Here is a 13,671-nt window from a genome sequence, read left to right as displayed (position 1 = left end):
ATTCAAGTCAGTCAATATCCTCATTAAATTCATCAAATTAGTTTAGATTAGATTTAGATTGCTGTAAATTGTGTAATTTCCTTACAGTTTCAACACATTTCTGTTGAAGTACTTATTAACAACATCAAGCGGTGTTGCTAATGTAGGTTCCTGCTGCACACTCACATGAAGAGAATGGGGACCTCATTACCTGAACACAGGAAGTACACACACACAAACACACCAAACACATGTGGAAGTGGATTGTTAACAAATACCGGGAACATTTAGCTGGCCAGTTTTTTGTCACGTAAGGATGACACCTACAAACTCTACTGTTAACTGTGATATTGATCTCTCCATCTCCATCTCTACTGCAGGCAACAACATTCATCCCATGTCTGAGTTCTTACACTTCTGAGTTCTCTCTCCGTCCAGTTTTACTGTAAAGAGGAAGGAACTTCTGAGTTGGCCAACAGTGAATAAGAACTTGAAATGTATTATTTCATTTATTTTCATGAAGTCATATTGTAACCTTGGAGGTTTATGGCACAGTCCATGTAGTTTTCAGATTTTCACATATTGTAACTCTTCTTCTATGTTTATCTCTCTGTTCTCTGATGATCTCTCTCCTCTCTCTCTCTCTCTCTCTCTCTCTCTCTCTCTCTCTCTCTCTCTCTCTCTCTCTCTCTCTCTCTCTCTCTCTCTCTCTCTCTCTCTCTCTCTCTCTCTCTCTCTCTCTCTCTCTCTCTCTTACCCTCCCCCTCCCCGTTCTCTCCTTCTGTATTTCTAGCAGCAGAGAAGTGTGCTGCCTCAGTTTGTAGAAAGTGGAAGTGTTGTGATCAGAATAAACGTTGTGGTTCAGAGACTCTCACACTGGATAGCAGGAGAGGATGGGGCTCACCTCACCTTGTGTGCTGCTCTGTGAGTACCCACATTCTACTCTGTTATGATGTACTCAACATGTGTGTGTAGACACACGGGGCATGTCTGTGTGTGTGTGTCTATGTTTGTATGCATGTCTGTATGTACGTGTGTGCATACATTGTTATGTTGATTTTAAGACATATATTTGACCTAATGAGATGCTTCTCTCTGACTTGGTTGTAGTGCTGAGTGCTCTCCTCATCTCTGGAAACACTCAAGGTTGGTTGAAACATGGTAAAGTGCTGTACAGTACGATACTGGAACACACCAATAATGAACTTCTATGTCTGACTGCCTCTCAAACGTTCCTTTCTTTTTTGGCTACTGAAACTTCTCTTCCTTGTCAAATCATATTAAATTGATTAAAATGGAAAAAGCGAGAGACAAATAATTACGGGCACTCTTGCAAAATGCTTCAAAATGTAAAGACATTGAACAAAGGTTTAGACTGGCAAAGCCAAGCTCAGTGAGAGAGTCTGCAGCCTGAAGATGCGGCAGTAGCCTACCAGAGGCGTCAGGTGCAAGCAGCTGCATTGTCGACATTTAGAAAATTCAAATATCCAAACCATATTGTTTTCATTTTTCTAAAAACAGTGTACATTTGGTATTACTGTTATCCAATATATAGGCTATATATTTTAAATAAAGGAAAAGCAATGGCCAAGAGAAAAAAGGCACTCTTTTAAATATGCACAACGTGTTTTTTGGGGCTTTAATTATTAAATGTGCTATGTGGATGAAATGCTATTATTTTATTTGTTGTGTGTATTAAAGCAGGCACAGGTGACACGGGGCCAGAGATGGAGGCTGCTGTGGGGACAGGGTCCGGTGGAGAGACTATGACAGGTGCTGCAATGCAACTGTACACAATATGTTAACACGGTTATTATATGGAAATTAGTTTGTTGAATTGATTTTCATTTCATTGACTATAGTTAACTGATTATTGTTCTTTTGCAACATCAAAAAGCAGATGCAGAAACCAAGAGAAGTAAGGAAAAAGAAAGGGATAATTTCCATATTCATTTTTATAAGATCTCATTTTGTTAACAGTCTTTGATAGCACTGCATTATACTTTATTATTATATAGCCTATTTGTATTAAGCTACTGTACACGGGTCGCGGGCCGGTCTGCGTTTCAAAGTCCCCGGCTGTTTTAAGGTCCCAGTCCGACCCTGCTGAGAAGTGTTTGTAACAGAAGCAGTAACTAACAGATACTCCTACTGTTACTGTCATGTGTCTTGTGTGTCCACAGCTCTGCCCACAGCAACAGTGAACATCAACCCTTCTCCTGCTCCTCACTATCCTGGAGACAAAGTCACTCTGCAGTGTGACATATCAGAGAATAAATACTGGAGCTCCTACATCTGGTTCATGAATGGCCAGGAGTATAGTGGTTGTCCAGATAAAGAATGCTCCATCAAACTGGTTCAAAACAATGTTCAGTACAGCTGTTCAGGGAAGAGGAGTCGTCGACCCCGGGATTCACAGCGTAGTGCTCCCTCATCTATAATTGTTACAGGTGGGTTAACTAGACTACTGACAGCAGAACACATCAGCTACTAGATCTTTGATCTCCCTGTCAGACACATTCACATTGTCAATATCTGGACATCATGGAACTGTATTACTTTATATAGTATGCATCATTTTTCTTTAATTCATCTCTGTTGTCCTCAGCCCTCCCTACAGCTACTCTGACTGTGACTCCAAACCCTGTCTACCATGGAGAGACAGTCTCTCTGAAGTGTTCAGTGGAGTCTGGTCCTGCCTGGAGCTACAGGTGGTACAAAGACGGAACAGAGATCAGAGTGGAGCAGTCTGGTATACACAGGATATCTGGAGACTCTCTCACCATCAGTAAAGTAGAATCATCTAATCAGGGTCAATACTGGTGTAGAGGAGAGTTAAGATCCATATTTTCAACAGGCAGTGATGTAGAATATATTAATGTTAATGGTGAGTTATGTGAGTTGTTAAAAGAAAAGATCAGACTGTGTTCATATTGTGTATGCATGATCATCATTTGAGAACTGAACCAGACAAACTTAATATCTTGACATTTACTGGAATATTCAGTATTTACTACTGAACCTGTATTCTAATAGCTACTGTTGCTGTCATGTGTCTTGTGTGTCCACAGCTCTGCCCACAGCAACAGTGAACATCCTCTCTCCTCCTGCTCCTCACTATCCCGGAGACACAGTCACTCTGCAGTGTGACATACTACAGTATGAAGACTGGAACAAGTACATCTGGTTCATAAATGGCCAGGAGTATAGCGGTTGTACCAGTAAAAACTGCTCCCTCACCCTGGGTCATGACACAGTGAAGTACAGCTGTTCAGGGATGAGGAGGAGTGGTCGACCCCAGGATTCACAGCAGAGTCCTGACATGTCTATAACTATTACAGGTGGGTTAACTAGACTACTGACAGCATAGCACATCAGCTGCTAGACCTTGTGAACATCAGGAAGCTTTCATTAACCTTAGACACCTCATAGAGTGCACTGTCTAATCTCATCTTACTTGAAGGGAGACTGCATATTTTGACAGGAAACTACCAATGTGATTTAGCCGATCATATAGCACAGTACAATTTGTCTTGTCTGGTTCCTTTGTGTCTTTATTATGTGTCACTTGTCCTGTATTCCATAGCAGGTCATGTGATCTGGTAGTCTGGTAAAACAGAATGTAAGTTTGTGAGATCTGCTTTTATCTTGAATTCATCTCTGTTGTCCTCAGCCCTCCCTAAAGCTACTCTGACTGTGACTCCAAACCCTGTCTACCATGGAGAGACAGTCTCTCTGAAGTGTTCAGTGGAGTCTGGTCCTGCCTGGAGCTACAGGTGGTACAAAGACAGAACAGAGATCACAGTGAAGCAGTCTGGTAGATACAGGATATCTGGAGACTTCCTCACCATCAGTAAAGTGGAATATTATGATCGGGCTCAATACTTGTGTAGAGGAGAGTTAAGATCCACATTTTCAACAGGCAGTGGTTCACAATATATTTATGTTGATGGTAAGTTATTTGAGTTGTTAAAAGTAAAGATCAGACTGTGTTCATATTTTGTATGCAGGATCATCATTTGAGAACTGAACCAGACGAACTTAATATCTTGACATTTACTGGAATATTCAGTATTATAACTGAACCTGTATTCTAATAGCTACTGTTACTGTCATGTGTCTTGTGTGTCCACAGCTCTGCCCACAGCAACAGTGAACATCCTCTCTCCTCCTGCTCCTCACTATCCTGGAGACACAGTCACTCTGCAGTGTGACATATCAGAGAATAAATACTGGAGCTCCTACATCTGGTTCATGAATGGCCAGGAGTATAGTGGTTGTCCAGATAAAGAATGCTCCATCAAACTGGTTCAAAACAATGTTCAGTACAGCTGTTCAGGGAGGAGGAGTGGTCGACCCCTGGATTCACAGCGTAGTGCTCCCTCATCTATAACTGTTACAGGTGGGTTAACTAGACTACTGACAGCAGAACACATCAGCTACTAGATCTTTGATCTCCCTGTCAGACACATTCACATTGTCAATATCAGGACATCATGGAACTGTATTACTTTATATAGTATGCATCATTTTTCTTTAATTCATCTCTGTTGTCCTCAGCCCTCCCTAAAGCTACTCTGACTGTGACTCCAAACCCTGTCTACCATGGAGAGACAGTCTCTCTGAAGTGTTCAGTGGAGTCTGGTCCTGCCTGGAGCTACAGGTGGTACAAAGACAGAACAGAGATCAGAGTGGAGCAGTCTGGTAGATACAGGATATCTGGAGACTCCCTCACCATCAGCAAAGTAGAATCATCTGATCAGGGTCAATACAGGTGTGGAGGAGAGATACAGTCCAGATCCATATCCACATTACAGAGTGATTCCATCACTATGACAGTGAAAGGTAATCTTTGTTCGTGGTGGTGTGTGCGTGTGTGTGTGTGTGTGTGCGTGTGTGTGTGTGTGTGTGTGTGTGTGTGTGAATGCATGTATGTGTGTAATATTCATGTAAATTGTTAGTATTTTGTCATGAGATGTCCAGATGTTCTTACTGTAGATGGTGGAGGGAAGCGTGTCCTTGTTGTTTTTTATCAAAGTTGTTCTGGTAATGAGACAAAGAAAAGACTAAATGAAAGAACCACAACTTCATATCTTAATGAGTTGAAATGGGAGAACCTTGTTAAATTCACTGATGTGTGTTTGGTTTTTTTAATTTTAAATGGTACTGCTTCACCTCCGCTTAGTGATTTTATTAAACAGTGCACTCAGAGTGGCAGACACACTAGATCTGCTTCAAGAGGTGATTGTGTTATTTCACATAGGTCTAGCTCTTTTAGCAAATCAGCATTTTCTGTAAATTCAGCACACACTTGGAATGCTCTGCCGTCACACAAATGCACAAAAGACACATACAAAACATTCAAACATAGCCTTAAGGAATGGCTTGTTGCCAACCATGTATGCAAGCATTGATGTACTGTCTGCTTATATGTGTGTTTGTCGTGTTGATGTATGTCATGTGCCTCAGATGTATGTCATGTGCCTCATATGCACTTGTACTGCAGGTACACTTTTCTGTTGCTTATATGTGAACTGGGTGTGTCTACGTTACTGTATGTTTATTGACTTATTTTAACCTTAGTATGTTATTTGATATTTTGTAATTTTAGGCTGCCTTTAAACATCTGTCTGGGGACAGCAGATGAAAATGAGCCTCTCTGGCTAACTCTGGCGCACTTACAGTTTTTTGCTGTTGATCAGTGTGAATTGTCCCTAATACTATAATGTTTTATACATTTATACAGATTATGTGCCAACGCCCACGCTTCAGTCCGACAAGACAGACATTTACACAGGTGACAGAGTGACTCTGACCTGCGCTGTGGAAGGTTCCTCTGGGTGGAGGTTTTACTGGTACAGACACACCACAGACTCTGTCCATGTGATCTCTTCTTATTGGTCACCCTACTCTGTCACCCCTGGAAGTGTGTCAGAGGGGGGTCAGTTCTGGTGCAGAGGGGAGAGGGGTTACCCAGTCTTTTACACCCAGTACAGCATCCCAGTCCATATTAATGTTACTGGTGAGTCTAGTACAGTTTCTAATCATACAGTGTAATATGTCAAATGTCAAACTATATGTAGTCTAAGAACAGACATATCATTGTAAGAAAGGGTGGTATTCATTTATTTGAATTGTATTTCATGAATCTCTAATTGACAGTCTGGTGATAATAATGACTGATGCCTTTTGTCTGTAATGCTGTGTGATCATGTTGTGTGTGTTTGAACAGCGAGGCCCTATGCTGCTGTGACTCTGAAGCCCAACTGGAGTCAGATATTCAGAGGGGAGAGTGTCACCCTCAGGTGTGACATACAGGGGACAGAGGACACAGACTGGGAGTATGAATGGTGGAGACCTGGAGACTCCACCTCAGGATGGACAGAACAGGAATACAAGATCATCAGTGCTGAGGAGTCTCACAGTGGTGACTACAAGTGTAAAGGTCAACGTGGAAAAGACCATTCAGTGATGAGTTCTGTTGTCAAACTGACAGTTAAAGGTAAGTCAGGTACTATCAAGTTCACTTTAAACAAACAGTATTTGCCACGCTGATTTGAAAATGTATTTCCATCTTGTCCTCCCAGATCGTCCCCAGCCTGTCCTGAGAGTGTCTCCCTCGTGGCTGAATCCTGGAGACTCAGTGACTCTGAGCTGTGAGGTTGGAGACTCATCTACAGGCTGGAGCTTCTCCTTCTACAGAGCTGCTCCCTCTCTACCAGACCAGCCCTACTCTGTAGAGCTCCTCTCTGACCGTGAGCAGACTACAGGGAACTCCTCCACTCTGCAGCTAGCTGCTCCCTCTCACACAGCAGGATATATGTGTAGAGCTGGGAGAGGAGAGACAGTCTACTACTCTGACTACAGTAATCCACAGTTTCACTGGTCTGGAGGTCAGTTCATGCTTCTGTGTTTGTGTGTGTTTGTCTGTCTGACCAGACGTCCATCTGTCTGACTCACTGGACGGCTGTATTTGATTCTCAAATGGATTCTCTCTCACTCTTTATCTCTCTTTATCTCTTTCTTTTTCTCTCTCCATCAGATCGGCATTCCTCAGTGTCTTTCAGTGTAAGCACCAACAGATCTCAGCACCTCGTGTCTGAGTCTGTCTCTCTGAGCTGTGAGCTGAAGGGGAACTCTACTGGATGGACACTGAGGAGGTACACAGGCAGTGAGCTGTATACTGTGTGTTTGTCTGTCAGGGGATCAACTACAGGTTCCACCTGCATCATCAAGTCCTTAAACGTAGAGCACAGTGGAGTGTTCTGGTGTGAGTCTGGCTCAGGAGAGTACAGTAACGCTGTCAACATCACAGTACATGGTGCGTTCATGATACTTGATTGACTAAATAGTGTTCAATTGGGACATTTTTATGAACATGACTTTAAACTCCATTGAAACCTCCTGATTTCCAGTTGGCCCTGTGATCCTGGAGAGTCCTGTCCACCCTGTCACTGAGGGAGACTCTGTGACTCTGCGCTGCAGACACAAGACTCCTCCATCAAGCCCCAAGGTAGACTTCTACAAAGATGGTAACCTGATCAGGAAGGAGACCACAGGAGAGATGACCATCCCTGCAGTATCCCAGTCAGACGAAGGCCTCTACAAGTGTACATACTCTGACAGGGAAGAAGAATCCCCACAGAGCTGGCTGCCGGTGAGAGGTGAGTCGGCGGTTTTTGAGGGAATCTGTTTGAAAGTCTGTAATTTCTAAATCAGATCGTTCCAACAGCAAACCCGTTCAAGTGTAATGTTTCTGCACGTCTCTCCAGCATGAGTGAAGAAATTGTGTATGTCACTCTAACATTAGTGTGGTGTTGTATATGTCTCTCCAGCATTAGTATGGTGTTGTGTTTGTCTCTCCAGGTGCTGTTCTCTCCTCTTCAGGATTGGTGGTGGGACTGGTTGTTACTGGTGTTTTACTGTTTCTCCTCATACTGCTGTTACTAGGCTGGCGAAAGTTCAAAGGTGAGAAGGTTGATAAAAGGTCTTCCTCCTCTTCCTGGTCCAGTGATTAAATACACAACCTCATTTTAACCCCATCAATATCATTTAGAAAGACTGTAATTGAAGCATTGTATGTGTTTTGTGTTGCAGGTGCTCAGTCTAGTGGGGCATCTATGTGAGTAAACCACCCATCTTTCAACCATCATAGCTGACAGAGAGATTACATTTGTAGACTAAACTTTGTACCCTACATAGTTGGGTCACTAAGTCAGACACTAAGACTCAAAAGAAAATAAAACAGGGCAGCATAATATCTATAGGGATGATTTTTATGATCTGCATTATAATGTGACATTGGTGGTAGTCCTCACTTCTTATACTAATCATTTTGTTTATAGATCCTTCCAGTCACAGAGCACCAATCCTGTCTTAGATGGGGTCCAGATAGCCAATCAGAACGAAGCTCCTGGTGGAAACGCCCCTCTGCAGCATGGGCAAGGTCAGTGTTAGCTGGCATTCTCTCTACATACGCCATGCAGAATTGTCCTCAATGCGTATCTCTAACTCTCTCCCTACCGACCAGCAGATGGCCTCGACAACATATTTTAGACTTGTTGTTGTAACAACATAAACACACAACATAAACACACAACACACACAAGTCCATCAATGTGAGATAGAATCAGTATGATGATGTGATACCTAGTAGATGGTCTAGTCCTACTGGTACCACACTACCAGGACAGTATGATGATGTGATACCTAGTAGATGGTCTAGTCCTACTGGTACCACACTACCAGGACAGTATGATGATGTGATACCTAGTAGATGGTCTAGTCCTACTGGTACCACACTACCAGGACAGACCAGGCATCCTCCAGGAGGACGGGGTGCAACATTATCAATCATTTTAAACATCAGAAACGCTACGGAAGCCTGTGTGGAACATTTGACATGAAAATGAGGGGCGTCTCACTAGGAGGTGGACTCCTCCAGTAACGATCCTGTCACAAAGCATCATCTAGGAGTTAGTTGTCATGAGTATCATGTACGAAGCCTGTCCTAGTTTCACAGCAGAGTCACTGTGGTCTGTTCATGCTCAAGGTGTGGAGGCTGGACCAAGTGACCTGACCTACGCCCAGATTGAGCTCAAAAAGATGAAAAAACCCAAGAGAAAGACAGGTGATTGTAATCAGCTGTTTCATACAGGTGCTAGTATCTCTGTTAACAAGCTGTTAAATACAGTTTGCCAATGATCTACCTTTTAGCATCACATACACCTGATGGTCTATAGTGTATGTATAACACATAGCTTCTTGTTTTTACATGTTTATGTTGCTCTTTAGGGAAGCAAGCAGAATCAGAGGAAGACACCATTTATTCCAAGGTTTCCAGAGGACCTCCCTCTGGTAATGCTGTCCTCCATATCTTTTTATCCAGAATGGTGGCCCAGTGGTTAGCACTGTCGCCTCACAGCAAGAAGGTCCCGGGTTCAAACCCCGGTCGCTCCAGGTCTTTTCTGTGTGGAGTTAACAGTTCTCCCGTGAGTTTCCTCTGGTTTCGTTGCACGAATGTGAATAAATGTTGGTAATGAATGTTGGTGGTGGTCGTAGGTGCTGATTGGTAGCCATGCTTGACCATCAGTCTTCCCCAGGGCAGCTGTGGCTACAGTTGTATCTTACCACCACCAGTTTGACTGTGTCTGAATGAATACTGGACTCTGTAAAGCTACTTTGAGTAGTAGAAAGCGCTATATAAGATCGATAATAATACTACTAATTTTCTCAACAGAAGGCAGAAACTGAAGGACTTGAAGAAATCCTGTGCGTTTACGCAATGTCATTTTCACTGCCATTCACAGAACATGAAAATAGTGATGTCATATCCTCCTGTTGCCACAGTGTTTTTCCTGAGTAGTGGAGTTAGATGCAAGTGTCTCGGTATACTGCAGTTTGTCAGACATAATTATATCACCATGGAGACGTGATACACAATAGACAAGCAAATTGTAGAAATATAATGCAAACACCACTTTATCAAGCACATATTAAAGACCAGTCTAGAGTAGTTGTCCCAGCTCCAGAGCACCAATCAGGGCTCAGATTGGAAGCAGGAAGCCAATCAGAGCCCCACAACCAGTCTTTTAGCCAATCATATTGTGGCCCGTGGATGACAGTTAGTGTTTTGTTTCCTTTGTTGGTCTGTAGTTGGCGCTGGACCAAGTGACGTGACCTATGCCCAGATTGAGCTCAAAAAGATGAAAAAAACCAAGAGAAAGACAGGTGATTGTAATCAGCTGTTTCATACAGGTGCTAGTATCACTGTTAACAAGCCGTCTAATACAGTTTGCCAGTGATCTACCTTTTAGCATCACATACACCTGATGGTCTATAGTGTATGTATAACAAGTAGCTTCTTGTTTAAAATGACAGTTTGTTTTTACATGTTTATGTTGCTCTTTAGGAAAGCAAGCAGAATCAGAGGAAGACACCATTTATTCCAAGGTTTCCAGAGGACCTCCCTCTGGTAATGCTGTCCTCCATTTTCTCAACAGAAGGCAGAAACTGAAGGACGTGAAGAAATCCTGCGCATTCACGCAATGTCATTTTGACTGCCAGAATGTGGAAATAGTGATGTCATATCCTCCTGTAGCCACAGTGGTTTTTCTGAGTAGTGGAGTTAGATGCAAGTGTCTCGGTATACTGCAGTTTGTCAGACATAATTATATCACCATGGAGACGTGATACACAATAGACAAGCACAGTGTAGAAATATAATGCAAACACCACTTTATCAAGCACGTATCAAAGACCAGTCTACAGTAGTTGTCCCAGCTCCAGAGCACCAATCGGAGCTCAGATTGGAAGTAGGCAGCCAAACAGAGCCCCGCAACCATTCTTTTAGCCAATCATATCGTGGCCCATGGCTGAGAGTGAGTGTTTTGTTTCCTGTGTTGGTCTGTAGGTGGCGTTGGAGCAGATGCCCAGACATATGCCCAGATTGACTTAAAGGGCAAGAAAGCCAAAAAGAAATCAGGTGATTACCCCTCAGTTCTCTCTTTTACAACCCTCTCCTCCCCGACGGTAAGAGTTGTGAATGGGTGAATAAAGTGAGTGAATGAATGAGAGAGAGATGATGAGAGAGATAGACACCTATGCTATCACAACTTACGGAGCTAACGGAGAAGATTCATATACTGTGAAAAACAAAGACTACTACTATCATATTATTTTAACCTTCTATAACAAATATATTCTTGTTAAGCAGCTCTCTGTCCCGTGTGATCTGTCCTGCAGACATGTTGACCACCAGGAAGCTGGATGCTGTCTACTCTGCAGTGAAGACAGGATGAGGGGTCCTCCCTGGATGCTGTCTACTCTGCAGTGAAGACAGGGTGAGGGGTCCTCCCTGGATGCTGTCTACTCTGCAGTGAAGACAGGGTTAGGGGTCCTCCCTGGATGCTGTCTACTCTGCAGTGAAGACAGGGTGAGGGGTTTTCCCTGGGACCTGGAGCTGAACTCATGATCTGAGTCTGATCTGAGTCACTGTTGACAGTCTGTTTACTGGCGTTTTGTTGTCATGACAGTGTACATGTCTGAGTTGAGGTAGGTTTTTTACACACAAAGGCAGAAGACAGGTACATGTTCATGAACCGACACGTCAGGAAATGCACTCACGTATACACAAATAACACCACACACACAAACGCAGACAGGCACACACAGACTCACACACAGACACACAGACACACAGACACAGACACACACACATACAAGTCTGTTTGATATGAATAATAGCTTAGCAACCTGTGTGATGTAGCTGCTTAGTGTAATGTTTTGGAACTTGGAGGATTTTATGCAACTCAATGAATTGAAAGTGTCTTTATCCTATAGGTGTCTTTATTTTTATGCAGCATTTTAAAGCATTTTTAATACATAAAGTTAGTCAATTTTTTCTGGAAAGTTGTTGATAGAATATTTTTGATGTTTGCTTCTTTACTGCTCAGTTTAATGTATTAATAAAACATTTATTGACCTTTCTTCAAAGTCTCTGTTTGAATAATTGTTTTACGAATTTTATCCATGATTATGTTGTTAAAAAAAAACATTTTCCATCATTAAGAACACGATTGGTGTGCTATGTCCATCATTGTCACTGTTTTTTAACTTCCATGATCAACTGTATTAAATCTAGTTTCACAGTGACTGTGTCCATTGCTGAAGTTTTACTATAACCATTACAGTTGGTGGACGTAGCTGTGATGTAGTGGGAGAATCATATCATCAATGAAAAAGGTCCTATTTATGTACCCATAAATACTGTATGTAATGCTACCTAAGGCCTGATATCTATAATACAGTTCTTTGTCAGCTAATCTCATCAACTAGACAGTCTCGCTGCTACAGTCTAAACGGCTGATGACTACTCCCTCAGTTGATGTATACGATGATGGTCTATTAAATCACAGGCCGCTTAGATGAACCTGAAAATAGACCTTGTGTGACCCACTGTTACTCCTAGATGGGTCTGCATTCCTGCTGTGAGCTATGTCTTGTTTCTGTTCTGCCCCGTCATCACTTTTCTCTGAAAGCAGTTGCCTTCCAGAGCCTTCCTGTGTCATAGACCTCTCCCTATTCACTCACTTCATCTTTTTCAACAAACTCCTTGTTGCATAGTTGTTGTAAATTAAATTGACGTGCATACTGACTAGTAGTGGTTTCAATGATAAGATATGGAAAGGTTCTACAAACTGTTACTTTGGTTTAAAAAAAAAATAGTTTGGAGATAAGAAAGTTTATCAAGTGGAAGTCTTGAGCTGATGAATCTTGACATGTTCCATCTTATCTCTACAGTTTGGCTGGTCTAGTGTTAAAGACAACGTCTCACAGCCACTCAAAGGGGTCACTGGCAGTTGTTTACTTCAATATTTTCACCCTAAGAAGTTTTTTGTCTAGGAAAAAGAAAGAAAGTACCACTCGACTATGTCATAGGTGCTGCTGTTTGCTCTGTGGTTCCAGCATTGCTGTGGGTTGACACGACAACGCGTGGGTCGCTTTTGTTTTCGGGTCGGACCACAACCAGACACTGTTGTGAGGAAAAAATAGCCTAGCGTTTAATGGTCATGGAAACCTAGTGTCTCTTTCATCCAGTGTCTGGTCTAGGTGGAGGCTGTTCTGAGGAGGCCCAGGGTGTGGGGGGTCTAGGTGGAGGCTGTTCTGAGGAGGCCCAGGGTGTGGGGGGTCTAGGTGGAGGCTGTTCTGAGGAGGCCCAGGGTGTGGGGTGTCTAGGTGGAGGCTGTTCTGAGGAGGCCCAGGGTGTGGGGGGTCTAGGTGGAGGCTGTTCTGAGGAGGCCCAGGGGGTGGGGGGTCTAGGTGGAGGCTGTTTTGAGGAGGCCCAGGGTGTGGGGGGTCTAGGTGGAGGCTGTTTTGAGGAGGCCCAGGGTGTGGGGGGTCTAGGTGGAGGCTGTTTTGAGGAGGCCCAGGGTGTGGGGGGTCTAGGTGGAGGCTGTTCTGAGGGGTCCCAGGGTGGGCGTGGTCTAGGTTACTGACTCTGACGTGAGGGGGGTTTCTATGACAGGACCACAACCTTTGACTTCATGAGAAACACAGCATAGAACAGGAAGAGGCGGTGCCCTCTGAAACAAGGGTGGGTGGGGGGTGTGTGTGTGGGTGGGGGGGGTTATGGTAGTCTGAAAGCTTCACTTCCTGGTCCTGGTGTCTCCTTGGTTACGTTCTAACTCATTT

At 43.3% G+C, this 13,671-nt stretch overlaps 1 protein-coding gene across 1 annotated transcript; it reads left to right on the top strand.

Annotated features, from left to right (window-relative positions):
• The first annotated feature begins 1,706 nt into the window (after positions 1-1,706).
• LOC146221897 (basement membrane-specific heparan sulfate proteoglycan core protein-like) lies at positions 1,707-10,495 on the top strand. The gene is made up of 18 exons (XM_084692099.1): positions 1,707-1,752; positions 2,163-2,429; positions 2,588-2,731; positions 3,108-3,320; positions 3,653-3,832; positions 4,540-4,824; positions 5,726-6,001; positions 6,212-6,481; positions 6,567-6,872; positions 7,022-7,300; positions 7,395-7,643; positions 7,846-7,947; positions 8,077-8,101; positions 8,325-8,425; positions 9,032-9,109; positions 9,274-9,336; positions 10,135-10,209; positions 10,482-10,495. The coding sequence occupies exons 1-18, from the start codon at positions 1,707-1,709 to the stop codon at positions 10,493-10,495; spliced, it is 2,973 nt and encodes a 990-aa protein (XP_084548225.1).
• The last annotated feature ends 3,176 nt before the right edge of the window (positions 10,496-13,671 follow it).

The sequence above is a fragment of the Hypomesus nipponensis genome, chromosome 25, assembly GCF_054491055.1.
Source record: "Hypomesus nipponensis isolate SF chromosome 25, ASM5449105v1, whole genome shotgun sequence".
Lineage (NCBI taxonomy): Eukaryota > Metazoa > Chordata > Actinopteri > Osmeriformes > Osmeridae > Hypomesus > Hypomesus nipponensis.
The sequence above is the reverse complement of the archived record's forward strand: the minus strand, read 5'-3'. Positions and strand labels throughout refer to the sequence as shown.

Excerpts from the sequence above, each read along its gene's own strand:
- LOC146221897 (XM_084692099.1), top strand. The coding sequence starts at position 1,707 with ATGGAGGCTGCTGTGGGGACAGGGTCCGGTGGAGAGACTATGACAG. Across the intron at positions 2,430-2,587 it reads CTCATCTATAATTGTTACAG|CCCTCCCTACAGCTACTCTG; the intron begins GTGGGTTAACTA and ends TGTTGTCCTCAG. Across the intron at positions 9,337-10,134 it reads TTCCAGAGGACCTCCCTCTG|TTGGCGCTGGACCAAGTGAC; the intron begins GTAATGCTGTCC and ends GTTGGTCTGTAG.